Genomic DNA, 22,888 nt, shown 5'->3' with positions numbered 1-22,888 from the left:
ACCTGGCGCTGCAGGTGCCGGCCGATGGCGAGGAGCGGGCGCAGGGTGGTTCAATGCGTGGGCTGCTGCCCCGGCCCCATGGGTGCTGCTGGGGCCGAGCCCCACCAACACCCCTGCGCCACGGCCCAGGCCTGGGGCTGCTCAGGCCCCCGCAGAGGAACCGGCCGGGCGGCATTCCCACCGCGCCACCAGCACAGCACCGCCACTGCCACCACCGCCGCCCTGCCGTTGTCCCCAGCACCCCACACAGCAGCGCCATCAACTCAGCCCTGGGCCCTCTCCTGCCACACGTCTCCAGCAATGGCCCAGTGCAGGCAGTGCCCACTCATGAAGGTTGTGGGTGACACCGGGCTGGGAAAACCATCACCAGGGCAAGACTCCACCCCGAGAGCCTTGGGCAGGCGGGAGGAAAGGGCCACCAGGAACGGCGTGATGTTCAGTAGGGATTAGTCCAAGTCCTGCTTCAGGAAGGACACGGCCCTGCAACAGCACCGGCCAGGACTGCCCAGCTGGGGAAAATGTCCCGGGGGTCTTCGTGGGCAGGACGAGGAGCTGCAGGACACCCCGGCAGCAAGGGGAGCCTGGCAGCACCCAGCCTGTGTGTATGGGGGCACAGACGAGAGGCTGGGGGGGATCAGCCCCTTCTCCACGTGTTAAACCACATCTGGACGCTGCTGTGAGTTTTGGGCCCCCAGCACATGAAAGACCTCAACAAACCACCCCAAGTTCAGGGGGGAGGGCATGGGGGTGGTCATGAGCTGGACCTGTCTAAACATCAGGAAGCATTTCTCTGCTGAGGAGGTGATGAACCCCAGGCCTGTGGGATCTCCTGCCCTGGAGATCTTCACAAGCTGCCTTGAAATGGTCCTGGGCAGCCTGCCCTAGGTGGCTCTGCTTCAGCAGGGGTTGGGCCAGATGACCTTCAGAGGTCCCTGCCAACCTCAACCATTCTGTCATTCTGCGATGCTGTGAGCACTTGCCCTGTGAGGAGGGAGCTGGGCAGAGACTGAGGCTTGCTCAGCCTTCAAGAGAGAAGCTTCCAACCTAGCAGCAACCTGATGGCTCCTACAGGGAGGTTACTGAGGAGCCAGAGCCAGGCTCTGCACAGTGCTGCAGGCTGGAGAGCCCACAGACAGGCAGAAATGTGAGCTTCAGGCTGGATCTTGGGAAAGGCATCCCACGAGGACTGTCCGGGACTGGAGCAGGTTGCCCAGCGGGGCTGTGCAGCCTCCACCTGCGCAGGTTTTCACGATGCTGAATAAAGCCATGAGCAGCCTGGTCTGAGCCCACAGCTGCCCCTGCAGGTGGTTGGACCAGAGGCCCCCCGAGGTCTCCAAGCCCCCCGCACTGTTCCTCTGCCCAGGTTCCAGCTGCCTCCAGACCCCCACCCAGCCCCTGCACCCTTTACCGAGCGCTGCTGGGGGTCCCCGAGTGCCCCCATCCCCCCCTCTGCAGCCGGGACAGCAGCGGGGGGGCGGGAGGGGGCAGAGGGAGGCGGCCGGGACGGGGCGGGGGGGGCGCCCCCAGCTGCCCCGCACGGCCTGGCACGGCCGGGGCACAACAAAGGGCGCAGTGAGCGGGGGGAGCGCAGCTGGGCCGGGGGGGGGCGGCCGGGCACGAGGAACGCCCGCGGGGCTGCGCCGCGCTGACAGCGGCCGGGCGGGGGCCGGCAGCGGGCGAGGGGGCTGGGGGAGAGCAGGGGGGGTCCCACAGCGGAGGGGGGGTCCCACAACGTTTATTGACACTCGGAAAAGAGACGCGCGCGGAGAAGGATAAAACCCGCTGGGCTCGGGGTAGGCGCCGGCAGCCCCCGGCTCCCGCCGGGCCCTCAGCTGGGGGGGGCCCCGCGTGCCCGCCCCCCCGCCAGGCGCCGCAGGAAGCCGAGCAGCGCCGAGCCCTCGGAGGGGGCAGCGCGGGCCGGGCCGGGGGCGCCGGGCCCCTTCCGCTGGAACAGCCCGAAGAAGGGCGCGGGGGCTGGGGCGGGGGGCTCGGGCGGCCGGGGCTCGGGGCCCCCCCGCGGCTCGGGCAGCGCGGGCAGCTCGGGGGCCGTGTGGCGCCGCTGCAGGGCCGGGGGGGCGGCGAAGGGCGGCGGCAGGGCGGGGAGCGGGCGGGGGGCGCCCGGCTCCGCGTCCCGCGCCGAGCAGGAGGCGACGGAGCGGCGCTTCTGCCGCTGGAGCTCCAGCTGCTGCCGCCGCCGCCGCGCCTGCTCCCGCGCCCGGTTCTCCTGCGGGGGGGGGCAGCGGCGGCGTCAGGGCGCGGCGGGGGCCGGGGGGCGGCGGCGCGGGGCGGGCGGGGCGGGCGGGGCGGGCCGGTACCTGCACGGCGCCGAGGAAGCGCCCCGCGAAGCCGTGCAGCACCGCGCACAGCTCCTGCAGCCCGCCCGGCGCCGCCTCCTCGCAGTAGAAGTCGAGCGCGGCGGCCGCGCTGCGGTGCAGCCGCTCCATCGCCGCCCGCGTCCCGCGCAGCTCCTCCTCGGCCGCCCGCAGGAACGGCGGCAGCCGCGGCCCCAGCCCCGCCGCGCCCAGGCTCCGCGCCCCGGCCAGGCGCCCCGACAGCCGCCGCAGCTCCCCCTCCACCTCCGCCTGCTCGATCCTGCGGGGCGCGGGACCCCCGTGGCACGGCCCCGCCTCGCCCCGCGCCCGTCCCGGGGCAGGGCCCACGCGTGTCCCGGGGACCGGGAAGCCCTTACCGCGAGGCCGGGCCCACGTGCGGCAGCTTGCTCGGGAAGTCCAGCAGGTCCCTCTGCATCCTCGCTGCCTCCTGCGGGGCACGGCAGACAGAGCGCGGCCCCCGCAGCACCGGGACAGTCGGGGGGGGCACCCCCACTGCCAGGCAGAGCCGCAGCCCCACGGAGCAGAGCAGCTGCTGCCCACTCCCCCGTGGGGCTGGTGGCCAGAGCAGGGCGCACACCCCCAGGGCCCCAGACGGATGCAACACGAGGATGGTGCAGACACAACCTGACTGTTAACGCCTGCACTGAAAGCAACTCGTGCAAGTAGTAGATGTGCCTGGAAATGACAGACACAGCCTCGAGGGCACACGGGGATTTTGGGGGATACGTAGCAGCAGTGGCAGCAGGGTCCACACCTGGCCACAGAGGAACAGGCCAATGCCAAGGGACAGCATGGAAGCAGAGGGGAGCAAGCATGCTACTGGCAGAGGCAAGGGCAGCAATGGCTCTACAGGGACAGAACTAGGGAGTGCATGAGCCAAAACACGTGCTGGAGCGCATCTGCAAGGAAAACAGCCTCCTCCACATGTGCGGGCTGGGTGTATCTCAGCCAGGGCGGCATGGGAACGACCTTGGGCATGGCAGGGGAGGGAGCGGGAGGCTGCAGGCACACAGCACAGCATGTGGGGACACTGTGCCCCTGCTCCTGCTGCACCTCATGGCAGCCCGAAATGGAGCTGAGGCAGCACACATTGCTGCTGCCCAAGGTGGCACATGAGAATCATAGATGCCACTGCTGGGGTGGTGGGGTTTGACAGCAGGTCTGAGGAGAGCAGAAAAGCAGCACAGGCAGTGAGACCATGCCTATGGCAGCCAGGCCTGGAGCTGCTCCAAGGGCCAGGGAGAGGAGCAAGGGGTGTGGGGACCCCTCAGCAGGGAGAAGCTCTCAGTATGAACTCAGTGCTCTGCCATGAACAAGCCCCTCACTTGTAAGCCCATCCCCAGGGGCAGCGTGCCCAAGCTCACCATGGCCACGAAGTGCAGCAGGTCCATGCCTGGCTCGTTGGCCTTGGTGTCAGGCAGCTTCAGCAGCGAGGCGATGCGGAAGCCGACAGCGCTGCCGGCGTAGCCGCCCTGGGATGGGAGCAGGGCAGTCACCACAGCCCTGCAGAACGCAGGGTGGGAGAGCACCCGCAGCACCGGCTCACCGAGTTGAGGTGGTTGCCCGTGCTGAGGATGAGGTGGAGGATGGTGTGCAGCTCCTCACACTCCAGCAGCTCTGGGGAGGGGGCAAAGGGTGAGCAAGGCACAGGACGGTGCTCCCACACCCCATGGCACGACTCACCCGTGGCGGCATCCGTCAGGGTCTGGATGGAGCCGCGCAGGGCACTCAGCCGGGGGAAGAACTCCTCCTGCAGCACGAGCAGCTCCAGGCGCTGGGTGTAGCTGGGGGCAAGGGCAGGGTGAGCGGGGTGAGGACACGGCCCCCCCAGCACACGGGGCTCCCCCGGCTCCCACCTGGGCACCTCCGTGAGCAGCAGCATGAAGAGCTCAGGGTCGGGGAGCTGCCAGGGGCTGCCAGAGAAGGCACGCAGCCGCGCCACCTGTGGGCAGAGGGGGCATCAGGTGGGGGGCGCCGGGCACCCCCTGCTCCCCAGCCCTCACCTCTGCGGCACCAGGCAGCAGCCGGGACAGCTCCAGCAGCTTCTCAGCCCCGTAGGGTGCCCCGATGCCCTCCTGGATGTCCCGCACGATCTGGCGCACTGGCCTGGGGGGGCAGAGTGCATCAGCCATGGGATGCTGCCCCCCGAACCAGGAATCCCTGAACCGGGGGCACGCGGGGCAGCAGGGCCCCAGGGAGCAGACAGCCCCGCGTGTCGTGCCCCTGCTCTCCCCCACGCGTGGGCCCGGGGCAGCCACTCCCGTCCCCCCCCCCCGCTCCGCCGCGCGATGTCCCCGAAGGAGCGCAGGTGCCGCCCGCGCCCCGTGTGCGGGACCGGGGCTGCCCGGGGGGCAGCGGGGGCTCCGCTCACCGCTTGAGCTGCTTGAGGAAGACGCCGAGGGCGAGGCTCCGCTTGGGCTCCAGCAGCGCTGCCTGCGGGGCGCGGCGCGGTCAGAGCGGGCGGGGGCGCGACCGGCGGGGACGGGGGACCGGGGGAGGGGGCGCGGGACACTCACCGCGGGCGTCGGGCGCTGCCCAGGGGTCGCCCCGCGGGGCTCCCGGAACAGCAGCCGCAGGCGGGGCAGGTCCAGCGGCGGCGGGGGGGGCCGCGGCGCCCACACCGAGCGGCGCCCCCGCACCCGCGCCGCGGGCAGCGGCTCCCAGTGCAGCGCCCGGAGCCGCTCGCCCCGCGCGGCCGCCGGCGGGGAGGGCACTGCCGGGGGCGGCGGGGGCGGGGGCGGCGGCGGCGGGGGCTGGGGGCGGCGGGGGGAGCCCATGGCCAGCGTCGGGGGGAGGCACGGCCGCCCCGCCGCTCTTACGGCCCGGCACGGCCCCGCCCGGCCCCGCCCCGCCGGGGGGCCGCGGGTGCCGGCCCCGGTCCCGGCCCCGACGGCTCGGTGCGGGTCGGCACGGCCCCGGGAGGAGCTGCTCGTGGCCAAAACCACCTCGGCTCCCACCCGCCGGCCCCGTCCGGCTTCACCGCGCCCCGGGGCGGCCGCGGGGGCCCTGCTCCGCAGCCGCAGAAAGCACCGAGAGCAGCCGGGCGAGAGCAGCGGCGGGCGGGCGGGGAGAAAGACCGATCCCCGGGCCCTGCCCCTGAGGGCCGACAAGCGCCCGGGGGCCCTCGGGGTGAGCGCGAGGCCCCCGCGTCCCCTCCCGGCCGCGAGGCAGCGAGCCCAGCTCGGGCTGGAGGGCAGCGCGACCCCCGCTGCTGCTGTACCCCCAAACACCCTCGGCTCAAGCCCCACAGAAGCAACAGTGGGACACGAGCTGCAGCCTGTAGGAGAACCAGCCACTGTCATCGGGAACTGCTGGCACCCGGGGAACCCCCAGGCCCAGCCTCCAGCCTGGGAGCTGTGCCCACAGCACCACGCATACAGGCGAACTGTATCATTATATTCTGTAGTTTTATTCTGATCCGTACCGTTTTATTCTGATTCGTATCATTTTATTCTGGAGTCTTACAGAAGTGGAGAGGGAAAGGGGGGCAGACCTTCACCAGGAAAGGGGGAGGGGGGGTTGTCAAGATCCAGACATTAAATTACCAGGAATTAAATTAGCAAGAAAAACAAACTGTCTTGTCTCAGGAGAAAGTGCCCAAGTGCTGCATGTGGCCAGGGCGAGAAGCAACACTCAGCTGGAGCGGGATGAGCTCCCCCAGGCGTGGGACACCAGCCGGAGCCCCAGCATGGCTGCGCAGAGAAGCGCACCTGCGTCACACACACGGACATGCACATGCACCGGCCCTAGGACGTGGCCGCCCTTTGGTCCTTGGTTCAAGTCCTCGCCGCCCCTCGGTGGCAGCCAGGTCCCTGTGGGTGCTGGGGGAGTGGGGCTGCCTGGCTGGCTCCGAGCAGTGCGGGGTGGGAGCACATCCACGGCTCCTCGGGACAGCAGCACCCAGCGGCCGTGACCACCCCAGCCCATATCCGCCCACGGAGCTGATGCGCATGGCCCTGGCCAAGGGAAAAGCAGGGATGGGCGCCGTGGCATGGGAGGCAGCCCGGCACAAGCGGCCCCACCATGCAGGGGAGTGTAGTGTGTGGCCGGGAGCACCAGCCAGGTCAGGGGGAGTGCAAGAGCAGCTGCCTGGGAACACCAGGGATCAGCCGGGAGAGACAGGGCAAGCCCAGAGCTGGGGGGGGGACAGCAGGAGCCCTGGCCACCTGCCACAGTGGGGCTGGGACCCCCCGCCACCCCTCTCAGGGACTGGGAGGGGACTGGGAGTGCCAGTGCTACCCCTCTGCAGCTTTGTCTTCATTTCAAAATAAACTTTTTTTTTTTGCGAGGGGGCAGTGGTGTGCCTGGCCTGGCCCTGCAGAGCCTGGCTCAGGGCAGCAGGGGAGGCCAGCGGGGGAAGCAGCAGGGACACGTGGAGCCCACGCACCCTCTTGCCCCATGGGGAGGCAGTGGGAAGCTGCAGTGAATCCCATCCCATTCTGCAAAGGTGCCTAGTGGGATCTGAGCATCCCACCCTGGGGAGGGGGGACCTGTGGCCTTGTGGGGGGCTGCAGAGGGTGCCCACCATCTCGCCAAGGGGTCTGCGCTGGGGAGGGAGCACAGGGCCAGGTAGGACAGGACTCTGCCCCAGGGGGAGCTGCAGGCCAGGGGAGCCCCATCCTCTCCAGGCTCCTCTCCCCAGGCTGGAGCAGCGACCCACTCAGAGTCCCTGCCCGCACCCCACCAGGCTCCTGCCCTGTCGGTGCCCCCGGCTGCAGGCGCAGCAGGGCCGAGGCCGCGTCCCCCGCTCACCACTCGTGCACGCGGTCTGGCCCTGCACCAGCAGTCAGAGGTCCGAGTTCAGGTCCATGGCTTCCCCGGCCAGAGCACAAGGTGGGGCAGGCTGGGGGGGGCTCACTGCTCCTCCAGCCAGGAGGGCTTCTCAGCACCAGGGGTCTTCAGCTTGATGTTGAACTGCTTGAGGGTCTGCTCCAACTGCTGCTGGTTCCCAGCAAAGTAGGCAGAGATGGCGTTGTGAAAGAGCAGAAGCTGCTTGTGCATCACCTTGATCTGGGGAGAGCAGGAGTCAGTGTGCATCCTCCCAGACCCACTGCCCAGCACCCAGGGATGGTGGAAAGGGGCCAGGGCGTGACCTGCCCAGCACAGGGGGGTACGGGACGGGACCAGAGCTGCTGCCGCCAGCCAGAAAGCAGCTGCCTGCAGCGGGCAAAAGGCAGGCGGACGGACGGGCGCTCACCTGCCCTTCCCCTCGCGGCTCCCAGCCGCTGCACGGGCACTGCCCATCTGCAGGTGCACCTCGGGCATGGGGCGGTGAGGCCGCGCAGCCCACAGACAGGGCCAAGGGACACGCGTGCGCAGCACAGTCCCATCTGGCACCCTGCGGCCCTCCCCACCTTGTTCTCCTCCAAGAACTTGAGCTTGATGGCCACATCAGCACGCAGCTTTTCGTACTTGTCCTTGTGGCTCTGAAACTGGCTCTGGGCTGCGTCCAGCCGGCACAGGGTGCTGGCGTCCCGGGGACCCATGCTCAGCTCCTCCAGGTCCGTGCGGTAGGCGTCGTACTCCAGCCTGCACAGGGGCAGCAGCAGTCAGAGCTGCACGGTGGCCCCTCCAGCCACCTGCAGCAACCCAGCCCTGGCCCGTGCTGCTGTCCTACCTGGCTGTCTCATACTGCTTGACCGTCATGAGCGTGTCCTCCATGGTCTTGTTCACCAGCGTGTTGATGCTGGAGACAAAGAAGTTGACAGCTCCCAGTAGTGTTTCTCCATTCTTGCAGAGCAGTTTCTGTGTCTCCGCATTGTAACCAAACTCCTCCTGGGGCAGAGAGGAGGACGAGTCAGGGTCTGCAGCAACACAGCTTGCTGTGCCCCTGCCCTCCTCCCACATGCCCAGAACCAGCTTGGCCCTGGCTGCACCAAGGAAGGGCTGCCACAACGTCCTGCACCCCTTCCCAGCCCTGCAGCATTCACCAAGCGCAGCTGCCCGCAGCCACCTCCTGCTTTCCCCACATGCCTGGGGGTGCTGCCCAGCAGAGCGCTGCCCAGGCCGTGCTGCAGGAGCACTGCCCAGGCTGTGCTGCAGACCCCGCAGCTACTCTGGGTCTCTCAGTTTCCTTCCCAGACACAGCAGACCGCAGCACCAGCCGAGACAAGGCATGCACCACCACCCCAGCAGGCATACCTGCAGCTCAGGAGACTTCTGGCTGAGGTCCGCAAAGGCATCCCCCAGGGCATGCTGTGTCTGCACCAGGCTGTAGAAGTGGTTGGTGAGAGCCCGTGCAAGCTGCAGCACGCACTCGTACTTGCGCTTTGTCTCCCGGAGCAGCTCGATCTGCGTCTCCAGCTCCAAGTCCACCGTGCGGGAGCCCCGGCCAAACCTCTCCGAGATGAGCTGCTTGGTGCACTGCAGGAAGAGGAAGGGGGTGTCAGAGCCCTGTCCCTCCATCCCTGTAGGTCCGCTGCATGGAGAGGTCTGGTCTAGCCCACCCCTGCCGTGTGGCCGGGTCCCCTGCTCACCTTGTATGTGTTGATGCCCCACTTCTTGACAATGTCAAACTTCTCCACGGCGATACCACGGACAACCTCCTCCCCTCCAACTGGTGGGCTGGGATGGGGCTGGTGCAGCCCAGAGCCTGGAACAGACAGCACACTGGTGGGGCTCAGCACAGAATGCAGCTGCAGGCTGGGCTGCCCACTCCCAACCACGGCTGGCACTGAGGCTGCTCCCAAGGGTGGCACTGTGCTCCCTGCGGGGCTGCACCGGGGCCTGACAAAGTACAAGTAAAGAGAACTCAGGTATGAGCAGCACCTGGCTCTGCACAGCCCGCACCAGGTGCCTCACCCCACACAGGGCAGGGCAGGCGATGGCTTTCCCCTGCCAGCCGAGCACCGTTACTGGCTCTGACAGAGCCCTCGGTATCACACGCCTTCTAATCTGCCCGCAGGCATCTCAAGTATGCAGCAGAGAACCTGGTGCTCAACGTCCTTCCAGACAGGTCCCAGCACAGGCTACAGTGCTGGCAGCAGTGGCTGCTGCTCAGATGGGAAGTGCAGCCCCCCCCTATCCACTTGCAGCGCCGGTGGGGCCAGCCCTGGCACTTGACACACCCCCAGGCACAGTGCAGGTGGAGGTGAGACCAGGAAACCGCAGCAGGGGGCAGGCGCACGGTGTCACCACCCAGCCACCAGGCTTCAGCAGCACCGCCTGTGCCCCCTGCACCAGCACCATGGCTGGACATGGCTGCTGGGGGGGGCACGTGCTGGGGACGCTCCCCACCATGGCAGGGGAAGGAGTGAGCTCTGAGGAACCCCGGAGCGCACCAGATGCCCCAAGTGGGAAGACCCCAAAGGCCACGTGGTGCCACAGTCGGGCCAGGGTAGCCACAGTACCTGCTGAAGCACCAGCCTGGCTGGCCATCCTGCTGGCGGCAGATGCACTGGGGGAGACGGATGGTCCTCGGGGTGAGTGAGGTTGGACAAGACAGCCTGGAAATGGAGGGGCTGGCAGGAGGTGAGCGGGGAGGGAAGAGGTGGGATGGTGCGAAGGACATGAGAGCAGGAACAGCCAGAACAGAGGATGAGTGTGCAGGGAGGACGGCAGCAGGGGAGCAGATGAAAGTGTGATGTGAAATCAGAACACACAGCTGGCTGCCGGACAGACAGCACCACACCAGAGGTGCCCAGGCTCCTCTCCCGCTCCCTCCCCGCCCCTTGGCACATCACTGTGCAACTGAGCTGAGAGCTGGGACAGGCCAGGGCTGACAGACACGGGGATGGCAACCACTGCACACGTTCTCCCTGCTGCAGCGGGCTGTCAGCAAAATCCCACGTCCCCTCCATCTGTGCCAATTCACCTGTTCAGCCTGGCACAGCGCAGAGGAGCCCGTAGTCAAGCCATCTGTTTGCTGATGAAGGGATGCATCGGCCAAGAGCCGGGACACAGAGACTCATGCAAAATGGGGACAGGGTGAGAGTGGTTGCTGGGACCAGCCAGCACGTGCCCTGGCTGCAGGCACGTGGCACCAGTGGCGACCCGGCCGCCCACAGGCACTGCCCCTGGTATGGAAACATGCTCGCACACAGGCTCTGCCATCGAGGCACCCATGACCCCCAGGCTGGTATCAGCCACAAGGGGCAACAAGCGCAGAGCCTGGGGCTCAGTCACCCTGCCCTGTTCTCCCCACACACACCTGCAGGGCACCCCTTGTCCTCTGGGCACAGCCACCACAAGCCCACACCAGCACCGTGCAATTCCAGGACCTGGGACGAGCTGTGTCACCAGGCTCTTCCCCACCACCAGCAGAACTCCCGAGAGCTAAGCCCATGTGCCACAAGCTGCAGTGCTGCACCGGGAGAAGCTGCCCTGGGGGGCAGAGCCCCCAGCGGGAGCCCCGCACCTGCAGGAAAGCTGGGCACCAGTGGCCTGGGCCCATGGCACCACCGTGGCTGCCCAGCACAAGGGGCTAAGGCTTGGAGCTGGGGCACAGGCTGCTGCTACAGCCTGCCCTGGAGGGACAGGCTGCAGGCACGACCCCAGCAAGGGGCCCCACAAAACAGCAGCTGGGCTGCCCCCGAGGAACAGGCTCCACTCTGCAGGGCCACGCCACCTCCCAGGGCAGCTGCAGGTTAGAACAGCTTCTGCCTCTGTCCCCGGGCCTCCTGTGAGGCACAGCTGCCCCCGCTGGGCGCCGCACCCCGGGGCAGGACCGGCCTCGTACCTGCCCCCAGCAGCAGGCAGGACGGGCAGGCAGCGCACTTTGCTCTGTGCCCCCACCGGAGCCCTCCCCTCTGATGCCTGCCAGGCAGCCCACCCCTCGCCCAGCCCCGTCCCCGCCTGCCCGCACAGGGCCCAGCCTCTGCCTACCTTTGATCGTGCTGGTGGGGATGATGCCTTCGGCGGTGCCCCCGTAGCCGCCAGACACGATGCTGGTTTCATTGAGGTTGGGCCCCGACACCATCACCTGCTGCAGGTCCTGGGGGAGCAGAGCAGGGTGAGGGGACCTGGGGCCACGCAGCCCTCGGCTGCCCCCGTGCCCGGCGCCCCCCCGGCCCAGACCTGCTCCAAGCCGTCGTCCTCGGGCAGGCTGCCGGTGTCCCCGTTGCTGCTGATGGGGATCTCCATGGTGGCCGCCTTGCTCATGATCCCCTCCGACATCCTCAGGGCCTGCGGGGGGGACACGGAGGCCGCGCTGGGGCCCGAAGGCAGGGACAGGGCCGGGGGCGGCCCCGCCGGGCTCCGTGCCCCGTGCCGGGGCGGTTCGGCGGCCGCTGGCCCCGGGCCCGGTGCAGCCCCGGGCGCCACGTCGCACAGCCACGGCCGGGCCCGCTGCGGGAGGCGCCGCCCGTTAACGGGGGGCGGGCGCGCGGCCCGGGGGGGCTCCGAGCGGCGGCTCCGGGCCCCGCGGCAGGCGGAGCGCCCGCGGCCCCGCACCGGGAGCGCGGCACAGCCGGGGGGGGGGGGGGGCGGGGGGGAGGCCCCGCGCTGCTCCCTGCCCCGCGGCGGGCGGCCCGGGCACGGCCTCGGGGCTGGGGGGGTGGGGGCGGCCCCGTGTCCCCGCCCGGGGGCGGCAGCGACCAACGGGACCCCGCCCGCAGCTCCCGGGGCGGCCCCCCCCGGCCCGGTCCCTACCCCCCCCCTCCTCCCGGTCCGGCCCGGTCCCGGCCCCCCCGCCCCGCCCGGCCCCGCCCACCTGCACCGCCCCGGCCCCGCCGGGCCCCCCCCGCCGCCGCCTCCCCGGCCCCGCTGCGCCTCGTCCCGGCCGCGCCGGAACCGCGGTGACGCCAGGCCCCGCGTGCGGGACGCCGGGACCGGGCCCGGACGTGGCGTCAGGGGGCGGCCCGGGGCGGGCGCGGCCCCTCCGGAAGCGCGGGCGGGCGGCATGGAGCCGGCGGCAGAGCAGCAGCAGCAGCTCCGCAGCGTGAGGGGCGCGGGCACGGGGCGGGGGCACGGGGCGGGGGGCGGCGGGGGGGGACCGGGACCGGGACCGGGCCGGGCGGGGGGGGCCGGGTGCGGGTTTGGGTCCCGGGGAGCCGCCGTGCAGCGCCGTGTCCCCCGCAGCTGCGGGACTTCCTGCTGCTCTACAACCGCATGACCGAGCTCTGCTTCTGCCGCTGCGTCTCCGACCTCAACCACCGGCTGCTGACACGGCGCGAGGTGAGCGGGGCCCGGGGACCGGGGCCGGGGGTCCGCCCGCCCGCCCCGCGCTGAGGCCCGTGCCCGCAGGAGCTGTGCCTGGAGCGCTGCGCCGGGAAGCTGGTGCGCTGCAATCACCGCCTGCTGAGCGCCTACGTGGCCCTGATGCCGAGCATCGCGCAGCGCCGCGCCGCCGACTACGAGGCCAGCGCGGCCCGGGCGCAGGAGGCACCGGCGGCGCCCGCTGCCCCCGACGCCTCCCCCGGTGCCTCCCCCGACACCTCTCCTGACGCCTCTCCCGGTGCCTCTCCTCCCGCACTGGCGGCTGCGGCGGGCAGCGGAGCCTCACCCGGGCCCGCGGGTGCCAGCACGTAGCGGAGCCGTGAGCCCGGCTGCGGCTTCCAGCGGCAGCAGAGGGCCGGGTGGCTGCGGGGCGGCCCCGGGCCCTGTGCTCGCGGTGTGAGACGTGGCTCCTGGGCCTCCACGCGGTGTTGGTAGCGCAGGTGTGGAGCAGCAGAGCTGCTCTGCGCCGAGGCCAGGCCCCGCAGATCCACGTGCATTTACACTGACAGCCAGGTCTGCCTGTCCCCAGGGGCATCAGGGCGGGGGCAGCCCCCTGGCCCTGAAGGTAACGAGAAAGGGATCTGCGGCAGCTGCCATTCTGGCCGGGAAGTTCCCAGCTGAACTGTCCATTGCCTTAGCGACCCCTGCGCTGGGCTCTCATGCTCCAGAATGGGGGTTCCCATATTTCCAGGAGGCTGTTTCCTGGTACAATTAAACACTCTCTTCATAATTGTCTCAGTGCTAATATGTCATGAGGGAACACAGGGATTGCTCCACGAACACCCCCTGTGCGCTGCATCCTGCTGGGCCAAAGGTGCTTCCCTGGGGCAGGGATTCACATCGCTCCTTCTGGTCACCCTTTGTCCACATTGTGGCTGCTGGCATTAGAACAGGCTGCAGAACGTGATGGTGCTGGGACAAGCCCTTTTTCTGGGGGTGGTGGGGTGCCTGCTGCAGCATGGCTGGGCCCAGCCCACAGCCAGGCAGGGCAGTGTTAGAGGTGGCTTAGCCTGGAGGGAGTGGGACCTGTTCCAGCACCCTGTGTGCCACTACAAGGCTGAAGGTGCACAGACACACAGACAGTTTGTAACACGCCTGAGATCACCACGTAAGGCAGCACTGGTGCGAGCAGTGCAGGCTTCCTGCTCCTGCCTCAGTGGTGGGGTTGGCACAGCACATGCGGGGCTCTGGGGCTGTCTGGACGTGCCCTGCAGCTGCTGTCCCTGGACTCAGGATGTGTTCGGGGGGCAGTGTGGCCCCACAGCCTGCAGCCACACTGCCCTGTGGGGCCGCGCACATCCTTGCTGCAGGAGGTGTCTGCAGAGGCTGAGTGGTGACATGGGAGTGAGACCTGGTGTCAGTGCCATGCGAGGAGAGCGGCAGCCCCGGCTGTGCCTGCCAGCCTGGACAGCATGCCCTCACATGGCTTTACAGCACAGTAACGGCCAAGAAAGCAAAGTGAGTGCTTGATGTGATTTGATTGGCTTTGGACAAGTTTTTAAGGAGAGCGTGGTCCAACTTGTAGGGAATAAATAGGCCGCCAACAGTGGCCGCTGAACTTGCCAATCTGTGAGACCTGTACCCCAGTCACTCCTGGAAGCCAAGGAGGAACATTTATACAGAAGAGAGATCGGGGGAGGCTGGATCATGGTCACACAGCTCCTTGTGCTCTTCTCTGCTGTCTCCGAGCCTGCCTGGCCAGCCATCCTGGGGACTTTGCACTAGATGTTTTCCTGGGAACACAGACAGGGCCAGGACTTGCAGAATTAACAAAATGTTGAAGGTTATAGGAACCTCTGGACGTTGTTTGGTCCAATCCTCCTTCTCAAGCAGGGACACCCAGAACTCCTGTCAAACCCATCTTCCCAGGTTACGGAATGCTGGTGCAGGTGTTTCTGTGACAACACCTCTGGAGCATGGTTGCTGCCTGCATCTGGAGAAATGTCCCCTGATGCCTGCAGGAGAACTGGGAGGCAGCAGCTTATCGCACCCTGTTGCTGCACCATGGGGTGCAGCAGGGGCTTCACGCACTGCCAGCTGCTTTGCTGAGCTCCGGTTTATTGCTCCTCTCGCACCTTGCTAGAAAGCAGGATTTGTGGCACGGTGTTTCTGCGGTTAACTGGTTCTAGGAATAAACATGGAATTTGAAGCCCGCCTTCTGTGTGGGGATGAAATGCCTTTGAAGGGTGGGTGCGCCACGTGTGTGGGCTGGGGGCACATCACCAGCAGGACGTCTGCTGGTGCAGGACGTTGGTGCGAGAAGCCCTGCAGTGAGGCGGTGCCGCTGGGGTGGGCTGCTTGGCCGGGGCGAGAGCACCAGGCTGCGGGCTCGGACTGCAGCTGCACAGATCGTCCCATTCAGGAAGCCCTGGAGAAACAACGGAAAGAAGAATGCAAAGTTTGTGAAGAATAATAGCATTTTCCAGAGCATCTGTTCCGTGATCTGGAAGGCCTGGTGGAGCCGAGTGTGGGTGGGTGGCAGCTGGTCAGAGCCGCGAGCCTCGTGCTCCTGATCTCCTGTGGGACACACTCTGCTCCTGGCCCGGGAGCTCCAGCCGTACCCGTGGACTGGTTGCAGGGGTGCAGGGGGCGGAATGCAGCACGGCTCCTGTCCCCCTGCAGTCCTTGGGGGATGCAGCTGCAGCAGGGGTGCCCCTCACTGCCGCGGGCAGGCAGCCTGTCCCTGCCCAGCACCAGGCCCCATTCCCGGGCCTGGCAGCACGTCACCCAGCCCCAGCGTAGCCCCAGCTGCCCCCATGGGACCCGAGCACCCCAGTGCAGATGAGGCTGCCCCCAGGGGACAGGGCTCAGGGTGCCTGCAGCTGGAGGCTGCACTGGTCTGCTGAAAGCTGTGTCAGTAGCTCCTGGCACGTCCCAGGAGGCAATGTTTACACAGGCCATCTTTCTCTCCTCTCGTCACAATGGTCCTGTCCTAGGAGCTCTCAGGTGCCTCCTGGACTCGTGGCCTCGTGGCCTCACCAGCAGCAGTAGTTGCAGGCTCTGGAGCTGCTTTCTGGAGTTGCCAGTTGGTGCATCTTCTTGGTTGCTTTCTGTTCCAGACACCTCCCTTCTGTGAGGCTGTCAGTTTGCAGGTTTGTGAAGGCTGCACATCCTTTGTTTTCCGTCTCATTTTTCCGAAGTCTGTCCGGAGGCTGCAGGTGGTGTGTCACCCTGAGGATGTGTGACCGCTCTAGCGTGGTCACCATTACTTAGTGTCTGGCTGACTGCAAAATGGCAATTATACATTTTCATATAATTATAGAATGGTTTGGGTTGGAAGGCACCTTAAAGATCACCTAATTCCACCCCCCACCACAGGCAGGGACACCTCCCACTACAACAGGTTGCTCAAAGCCCCATCCAACCTGGCCTTGGGCACTGCCAGAGATGGGGCATCCACAGCTCCTCTGGGCAGCCTGTGGCAATCCCCTCAGATTTTTTCCACCTTGTGAAAAGGTGTGAGTTTAATATATTACCTAGCACATACGAAATTAGTCAAGGAAGGCGCTGAGCATTTGTGCCTGGGTGCTTGGGCTGTGCCTTGGCTCTCACCTGCTCCTAGCTGCCGGGGAAGGTCCGTGCTGCTGCTCTCCGTGCAGACACAGTGCCCTGCCTGCCTGCTCAGCACCTCTGGCGCTTTGGCTTCTCCCACAAAGCTTCTTCCAAACACCCCTTTCATTGTCTTAGACCAGAGCCTTCCTCTGCAGCCACGCAGGACATTCTACCGCAGGACATTCCACCGCCGCCTTCCTCTCCACAGCCCGAGGCGCAATCCAACCTTTGGAATGTTTTTGTCATTTTACAAGAGATTGCCTGTGTTCACAGGCCTAACTGTGCAAGAGCATACCCGAAGAGGTCAGGAATGCAAGTCCAGGCTGCGATATGCCGGGCTGTGTCCTGATAAACAGCTCAGCTGAAAAGGGCTTGGGAGTAACCATGGGAGCAGCAGCTCCTGAGCCAAAGAGCAGCACATCCACTAGCGCCCGCAGGACGAGTGCCCCATGCGTGACACCTCTGGTGGATGGTGCTCAGGGACTGGAGGGCAGTACAGAGATGACTGGAGGTCTGATGAAACCCTGTTTGGGAACCACGGGCAGACATACCAAGCATAGACTTGAGCATACTCAGTAGGTTTGGGCCAGGGAGTTTGCTGCAGGCAGTGTCCAGACAAACATTAACTAGCTCAAAGGATGGAGATTTCCCCTTACTCATCTCGCTGCTGTAACAGGTGACCACCCTTATGGTGCAAAAGCTTTTCTTTGGGTCTACCCTTACTATGGAAAAAACTTTTCTTTGTGTCTAGCAGCAATTTTCCATGTTCCAATTAATGTCCGTGGCTTCTCATCCTGCCACCAGGCATTCTTCATCACTGTCTGACCAAATTACAGCAGGATTGTGTTTGTCCCCACACAGCTCCTGCAGCCTGCACCGTGCAAAATGTCTCCGGAGCAGAGCCGGAGGCCCCGGCCAGGACACAGATGGTGGATGGATGCCGAGGGGCTGTGAGGGGTGGTGGGGGCCTGAAGTCTGTGGGGTGGGCAGGTTGGTGCCTCTGGGGCACGTGGCAAAGCCAGGGTTGTTGTATCTGTGCCTCAGGCAGTTGTGCCACAGCAGCATAGCAAGCACAATGCCCTGTCCTGCGGATACATCTCATCTGTGTCTGTAGAGGCTTGTGCCATCCTGCGGTGCCTCAGCATCTCCCGCTGCAGGCAATGGAAGCCTGAGCTGGGTGCTGGGTGCTGCTGGGGACGCAGCACGGTGCTGAAGGGGGCAGCCGGGCACCGCTGTGCCCCTGGCCCCTTGCAGCGCTCTGCGGGGGTCCTGGCCCCAGGAGCACCAGGAGCTGGTGCCTGGGGTGGGCCAAGGCTGGTCCCAGTGTCCGTCCCTGAGGGCCACTGCTGCCTGTGAGACTGTCGTGCTGACCACCACCTTTTGGCCCATTGGCTAGACAATTTTCCACCTATGTTCCTTTAATCAAGCCCTTACTGCACCCATCTAGCTGCCAGATGCCACAAGGATGGGAAAAAGCATTGCTAAAATGAAAGTAAACGACATCTATCACACTCCCTCCTGCTCTGAATGCTGTCGTCTCCCTGAACAAACTGTTCGGGGAGATAAACAGCTTCACCGAGCACCTCTTGAACCAGACCCAGTGTCTTTATATTCAGTAGGCTCAGCTAGATTTATTTATTTTATTTATTTATTTATTTGTTTTCATTAATTCATAGGTTTGATTTTTGAATCAGAGCAAATTTTCAGCATGGCACCTGCAGCAAGGTTGTGCAGGCTGTAGCTGGACTTTGCATGAAAACCAGTGTTTGTTCTCAGCTTGCCCATGACGAGCTCCACTTGAAGCCTTTTAACTCCTGTGTGGAAAGAGCAAATATTTGACTCCTCTCCACCCTCTCTCTTGTTCCTTCCTGGGTTTAGAGACCTCTTTGATCTTTACTGTGTTGATTAAATGAGTCACCTGCATTTGCAAGTTGTTCCTCAGATTCTTATTGTGTTGTTAATGTGTGGCCTGACATCTTCTGGTACTTTCCATTTTCCTTACGTGGATTCAACTTCAGTGTCTTGAAAGATGCCTCCTTGCCCAGAGCTGCTCCTCGGCTTTCAGATGTTTCTTCTGTGTCTTCTCAGGTCTCTGCCTGGGGCGTCACTGGCACTGTCTGGAGGGATGTAACTCTTAGCTTGCCCTGTGAGCATTTGTTTAAGACTAGATTCCTCATTTGTGCATTGTTCCCTTTCTTGAACCAGATCCCAAGATAGATGTTTGACATGCATTCACATGGGGGCCTCTGGCTTTGCCAGGAGTTACTCCAATGTTGGCAAAGTGAGCACCTTGGATTGGAAACAACAAGTGAATGTTATTAAGCATGTTTGGCTTAATCAGATTGCTCAAAAGGCACTGCAATCTATACAGACAGATATGTTGTCTGGGCCATGTTTCTGAATTATCATTAGCACTCAGCTAACCATCACTCTGTAAACTGCAGCACATAGATTTAGGATACGTAAAATTATGGTATCTCTGGCAGCTCATTTTATTAGCATTCCATGTAAGATTCCAGAGTTCCAGACTATCAAAAATATCTTTTGTAATTGCTGATTCAGGTCCATGAGGTTTCCAGGTCAGAATCATTGCAAGCTCATGTTGTTATATTCAAATTGGAACTGCACTTGGGTGCAATTGTAATGTGGAATGTAATTACAATTCCTTGCCCTCTCCAGCCAGGTTGAGCTTGTGCCCTGGGGCATTCTAATGCACTATGGGGCTTTGTAATACGGATGTGCCCTGAAAGGTTGTCATCAATAATTTGGAGGTGCTGGAGAGTAATGTGACAAATCAGGCTGATACTGAGATGCTTTGGGAACAGGTTCTGCCACCCGGGTTCAGCATCTAATGATAGAGAGTGGTGTAAGCACAGCAATCTGACTTGTTACCCACTTGAGAAATTGTGTTCACAAATGCGATTGTGATACCAGCCCTGGTACAAGGAAATGAGTATTATGCCAATTAATAGATATGACCCAATAATTACATATATATATACACACATTTATGGGTATATAAATAATATATATATATATACACATATATAGGTATATAAATAATTATGAGACAGAAAGGAAATTAAAGGCGTTTTCCCCAAGAACCTTTCTTAACTCTGGGATTCTTGGTTGCCCAAGACATTGTTTCCTGCTTGGCTTCCTGTCAAATGGCCAAACAAGCCATCAGGATGACAAACAAGGTAAGGCCAAGGAAGTTAATTTGTGTTCCTGGTTGCCAGTATTGCAGCTGGGGGTAACCTCAAAGAAAACACAGAAACCACTTAATTCCCTTTGGATATTAGATAGTTTGGATATCCACTGCTCAGAAGTGAGGTGTTTGTTACCCTGGTGGCTGAGCACCTTCCACATGGCACTTTGCAGGGGTCTTGGTACCATGCAAGAAAAACTTCCTTTCTGCAGATGATTAACCTCAGAGGTTGGTCCGATAGATATTTGATTATTATTACATATGTCTGAAGTAACACTGCAGTGCTATGACAAGCTTTCCAGATCGGAGGAGTGGCGAGGATCTGTTGATTGTTTAAAGCAGCAACTGCATCATCAGGGTCATGTTGTCACCTCTGGCACAGATGCAGGCTGAGGCTTTGGACTCCCTGGTGTGGCTGTGAATGCATTGCTGAGTTTTAAGATTTCCCTTCCCGCATTCCATAGCACCATTTCACTGGTGATAGAGGATGAGGAAAATTCACCTAATTACATCTCTGTATAACTTTATTTTTTAAAATGCGATATGACTGAATCTCAGAGGGTAAAGGTAGGTGCGTAAATCATTGTTCTAATCCTCAAATGTCGTATTTTGCACTAGCTTGTGAGCGCATATAGGCCATACCTAAACTGCTAATAGTCTCTACCCCCATTAAAATATACTCCCATTTATTGGAAGTTCAGGATAGGGCTCCTATAAAATGTATTTTGGGGCTGCGACTGGGGAGGTTCAGGCTGGATATCAGGAAGAGGTTCTTCACTGAGAGGGTGGTCGCACACGGGAACAGGCTCCCCAGGGAAGTAGTCACTGTACCAAGCCTGCCTGAAATTAAGAAGTATTTGGACTATGCTCTTAGTCATATGGTCTGAATTTTTGGGTAAACCTGTGTGGTGCCAGGAGTTGGACTCGATGATCCTTGTGGGGCCCTTCCAACTCGGGATATTCTATGATTCTGTGATTCTAGGTACTAGCAGGGCCCTGTCTGAGCTGACCGCCCGGCCCTGGGCTTCGGATGTGCTGCCTGGGGGCCTGAGCAGCCAGCAGTGGATTTTCCCCAGGTGAGCGCCGTGCCCGGGAGCCTCGCGGCCTTGCTGACCCCAACTGCTTGGGGTGCCTCGGGCCTCGTCGGGAACCCACTGCCACAGTCCCCTCTGACAGCCTTTTTCTGCAACTCCAGTGCGCAGGCTAAAGGTGGCCCTGGCACTATTGGGCCCATGGCCTGGCACTCTAAAACTCTCAGTATTAAAAAATGAAGCTCTTTGTGAGTCACTGTCCATTCCCAAGCAGCATGTGCTCCTTCAGCAGGTCACGCCAGGGTTAGGCGGTTCTGCTGCCCCCAGGCTTGCCAGAATCCTGGCATCCAGAAGTCTCAGCAGAGCTCCTTGTTGCAGGGTGAGCCACCTCGGCAATTTGCTATAAGGTGTCAGGGGAATACTCCACCTCACCTGTCAGCTTGTCTGGTGATGCCCAAGTATCAGATTGAAACCCTCCTCCCCCAGAGCATACATCTTTTGAAGTCTCCCTCCCTGAGACCAGAAGAGTACGCTCTTGTTCCGGTGTTTGTGAAGCCGGGGTCTGAGGATGGCTTCTAACCTCTGACGTGGCTCTGAATATGACCACGGCACTCAAAGGCAGCTGCTCATGCCTCTGACCCTTGGCTCACTGCTCGGCGGCTTACAGCAAAGTGCCTTCAGCTGCCAGTGCCTCTGTGAGAAGCCCAGTGCAGGGCCCCTTGATGTCTTTTGCTTTACATCTGGAAATCCCTTGCCACTTCTACAGTCCTGCTCACGAGGTCTCCCGCTCAAGACAGTTTTCGACAATCCATTTCCTCTCCCCTTGGTGTCTCCCATCCCTTATCCTCTGGCCATTTTTACTGGTTTCCTACAGCCTTCTCCCAGGCATCTGTGACCTGTATCTGATCTGACAGATACAAGGACATAGAGTTTTTTTTTTCCTTGTCCGTAAATTAATACTAGCAAAGCAAAGCTGTACTCATGATTGCTCACTTACACACTTACCATATACATTATGTGAGGTGTTACCAGTGCAATGTGCCTCAGACTGCCCAGGAGCAGGGCTGGTTGACAGTGGAAATCTCCTATCGATAACTGGGGTCAGAGGGTCTGGAGGCAGCCGGGCATCCCCACAAGGCTCCTTCTGCCCAGGGGCCCTGCGCAGGGAAACCGCTCTGGGCAGGAGAGCGCTGCTCCTGTGTCCGTGGCATAGAGATGCAAGGGGGCATTGGGCATCGGGGCCTGGAGCAGCTGTGGCTGACATCTGCTCTCGTTCTTTCCATGCTTTCTTTGTTCTGCAGTCATCAAAGACATCCCGGGCTTCCAGCTGGCCAGGGTGCTGAGGAGACGTCTTCCTCTCCTGGTGTGTTTCCATTCTGACCATGTTTATGCCTGCCCTGTCACACGGTGGGATTTGCCTCCTCCGAGTTGCGCTGCACCTACAGAAAGCTTCACGTATATCGAGCGTGCACCAGACAGCGTGGCCCCAGGAGCCCACAGCTGAGTGCCACCCAGCCTGGGGTGCAGCCTCCGCCAGGGTCGGTTTCCCAGCTGGCATCTGAAGGGGAAATTCAGGAGGTGCTCAGCCGTGGTGCTTCATGGCCAAGGGATTGCCCAGCACCGAGGCAAGGAGGCCTGGCTGCAGAACAGGTCTCTCTGGGAGCGGGCATGCCAGGGGTGGAACGACCCCACCGAGGGTCTCAGCTTTGTCTTGCAGCACAAGTGCTGGGGGCTGCCTGCGGGGCTTGGGCCAAACTCAGCTGGTCTGAAGTGCTCTGAGCTCTGCTGCCGCTCTCAGGGTCAGTGCTGCCACTGCTGTGTGTGGGATATGCTCGTGTGCGGCCTTGTGGACCTCCCTGGCAGCGTGAGGGTTCTGTCTGATGCATCGTCCATTAAATCTCTTTGTGTTCAAGCACAAATGAGTGTTTATTTGCCTCCAGGGTGCAATAGCAATTCCTTGGCATCCCTCTCCAGGTTCAGCACATGGGGGCTCATTCCCAGGCGCACGCAGTTTTTGAGGCTGGTAGTGGTGACGGCAGGGCTGCAGTGAGGAGCCTGGTGCCAGCTACCAGGGAAAGCAGGCACGCGACATGCTCAGCCTGGCCAGGGCCCCTGCATGGGAGATGGGCTGAAATGAAGCCAGCGTGCTTTCTCCTACTGCAGCAAATGTTTGGGTTTTATATGTGGAGACTGGAAGCAGTTATAAAGGAAAAACATAAAAATAAAGTAACGTAAACTTACAATAGGTTTGACGTCAGTCTCCAGTTCTGGCCATGACTAAGTAAACTTTGATGCATTTTCTGAATTCTTAATGATCAAGTATTAGTTTAACTTATCGCTTAGTGCAACAGCGTGGAAAACTTCCTGGGTTTCAGACTCCTGCTCACTCCTGAGCCCCACCGGCTCTCCCAGAGCTGCCTGAGCCACCTCAGTGCCTCCGTGCTGCAGCACTGCTGGGAGCCACTCAGAGCAGGGAGGCTGCAGGGACAGCTTTGGCAAAAACAGGGGAACTCAGGCCACTCGGTGTGTTTATCTGTTCTTTCAAGTAGTCATAAACACTGTAAATAGCACATCGGGAGCAGCTTTTGGCTCTGTGCACCATTTTTCTC

General features: G+C 62.6%; 3 protein-coding genes across 7 annotated transcripts; 1 reads left to right on the top strand and 2 right to left on the bottom strand.

The window, feature by feature from the left end:
- Window positions 1–1,719: 1,719 nt before the first annotated feature.
- On the bottom strand, window positions 1,720–5,166 carry LOC137851606 (FH2 domain-containing protein 1-like). Its single transcript, XM_068672916.1, has 10 exons — window positions 4,850–5,166; window positions 4,705–4,766; window positions 4,337–4,439; window positions 4,190–4,275; window positions 4,017–4,117; window positions 3,880–3,950; window positions 3,698–3,805; window positions 2,690–2,760; window positions 2,316–2,592; window positions 1,720–2,224 (listed from the first exon to the last, which is right to left on the bottom strand). The coding sequence occupies exons 1-10, from the start codon at window positions 5,108–5,110 to the stop codon at window positions 1,829–1,831; spliced, it is 1,536 nt and encodes a 511-aa protein (XP_068529017.1). The 5' UTR covers window positions 5,111–5,166; the 3' UTR covers window positions 1,720–1,828.
- A 555-nt stretch (window positions 5,167–5,721) lies between these two features.
- Window positions 5,722–12,112, bottom strand: ARFIP2 (ARF interacting protein 2). 5 transcript variants are annotated; one of them, XM_068672946.1, is made up of 9 exons: window positions 11,983–12,112; window positions 11,349–11,456; window positions 11,157–11,265; window positions 9,683–9,793; window positions 8,810–8,925; window positions 8,475–8,696; window positions 7,951–8,108; window positions 7,688–7,862; window positions 5,722–7,343 (listed from the first exon to the last, which is right to left on the bottom strand). In XM_068672946.1, exons 2-9 carry the CDS (start codon window positions 11,445–11,447, stop codon window positions 7,188–7,190), a joined length of 1,146 nt encoding a protein of 381 aa, XP_068529047.1. In that variant the 5' UTR covers window positions 11,448–11,456; window positions 11,983–12,112; the 3' UTR covers window positions 5,722–7,187. The 5 variants fall into 5 exon arrangements, with proteins under 5 accessions (XP_068529047.1, XP_068529063.1, XP_068529105.1 ...); XM_068672962.1 differs by having other exon boundaries at window positions 9,683–9,778; XM_068673084.1 differs by having other exon boundaries at window positions 7,199–7,343; window positions 7,746–7,862.
- Window positions 12,066–13,218, top strand: TIMM10B (translocase of inner mitochondrial membrane 10B). Its single transcript, XM_068673288.1, has 3 exons — window positions 12,066–12,210; window positions 12,351–12,446; window positions 12,516–13,218. The coding sequence occupies exons 1-3, from the start codon at window positions 12,172–12,174 to the stop codon at window positions 12,798–12,800; spliced, it is 420 nt and encodes a 139-aa protein (XP_068529389.1). The 5' UTR covers window positions 12,066–12,171; the 3' UTR covers window positions 12,801–13,218.
- Window positions 13,219–22,888: the final 9,670 nt, after the last annotated feature.

Source organism: Anas acuta, chromosome 1 (genome assembly GCF_963932015.1).
Source record: "Anas acuta chromosome 1, bAnaAcu1.1, whole genome shotgun sequence".
Classification (NCBI taxonomy): domain Eukaryota; kingdom Metazoa; phylum Chordata; class Aves; order Anseriformes; family Anatidae; genus Anas; species Anas acuta.
Note: the sequence above shows the minus strand (reverse complement) of the source record. Positions and strands in the feature narration are given on the sequence as shown.

Coding starts and splice junctions, on each gene's coding strand:
- LOC137851606 (XM_068672916.1), bottom strand. CDS start 5,110: ATGGGCTCCCCCCGCCGCCCCCAGCCCCCGCCGCCGCCGCCCCCGCCC. Junction 4,276..4,336: donor TGCTGCCTGGTGCCGCAGAG/GTGAGGGCTGGG, acceptor CTCTGCCCACAG/GTGGCGCGGCTGCGTGCCTT. Junction 2,593..2,689: donor CACGTGGGCCCGGCCTCGCG/GTAAGGGCTTCC, acceptor CGCGCCCCGCAG/GATCGAGCAGGCGGAGGTGG.
- ARFIP2 (XM_068672946.1), bottom strand. CDS start 11,447: ATGTCGGAGGGGATCATGAGCAAGGCGGCCACCATGGAGATCCCCATC. Junction 9,794..11,156: donor CCCCACCAGCACGATCAAAG/GTAGGCAGAGGC, acceptor ACCTCCTGCCAG/CCCCTCCATTTCCAGGCTGT. Junction 7,863..7,950: donor AAGCAGTATGAGACAGCCAG/GTAGGACAGCAG, acceptor GCCCCTGTGCAG/GCTGGAGTACGACGCCTACC.
- TIMM10B (XM_068673288.1), top strand. CDS start 12,172: ATGGAGCCGGCGGCAGAGCAGCAGCAGCAGCTCCGCAGC. Junction 12,211..12,350: donor AGCAGCAGCAGCTCCGCAGC/GTGAGGGGCGCG, acceptor TGTCCCCCGCAG/CTGCGGGACTTCCTGCTGCT. Junction 12,447..12,515: donor GGCTGCTGACACGGCGCGAG/GTGAGCGGGGCC, acceptor CCGTGCCCGCAG/GAGCTGTGCCTGGAGCGCTG.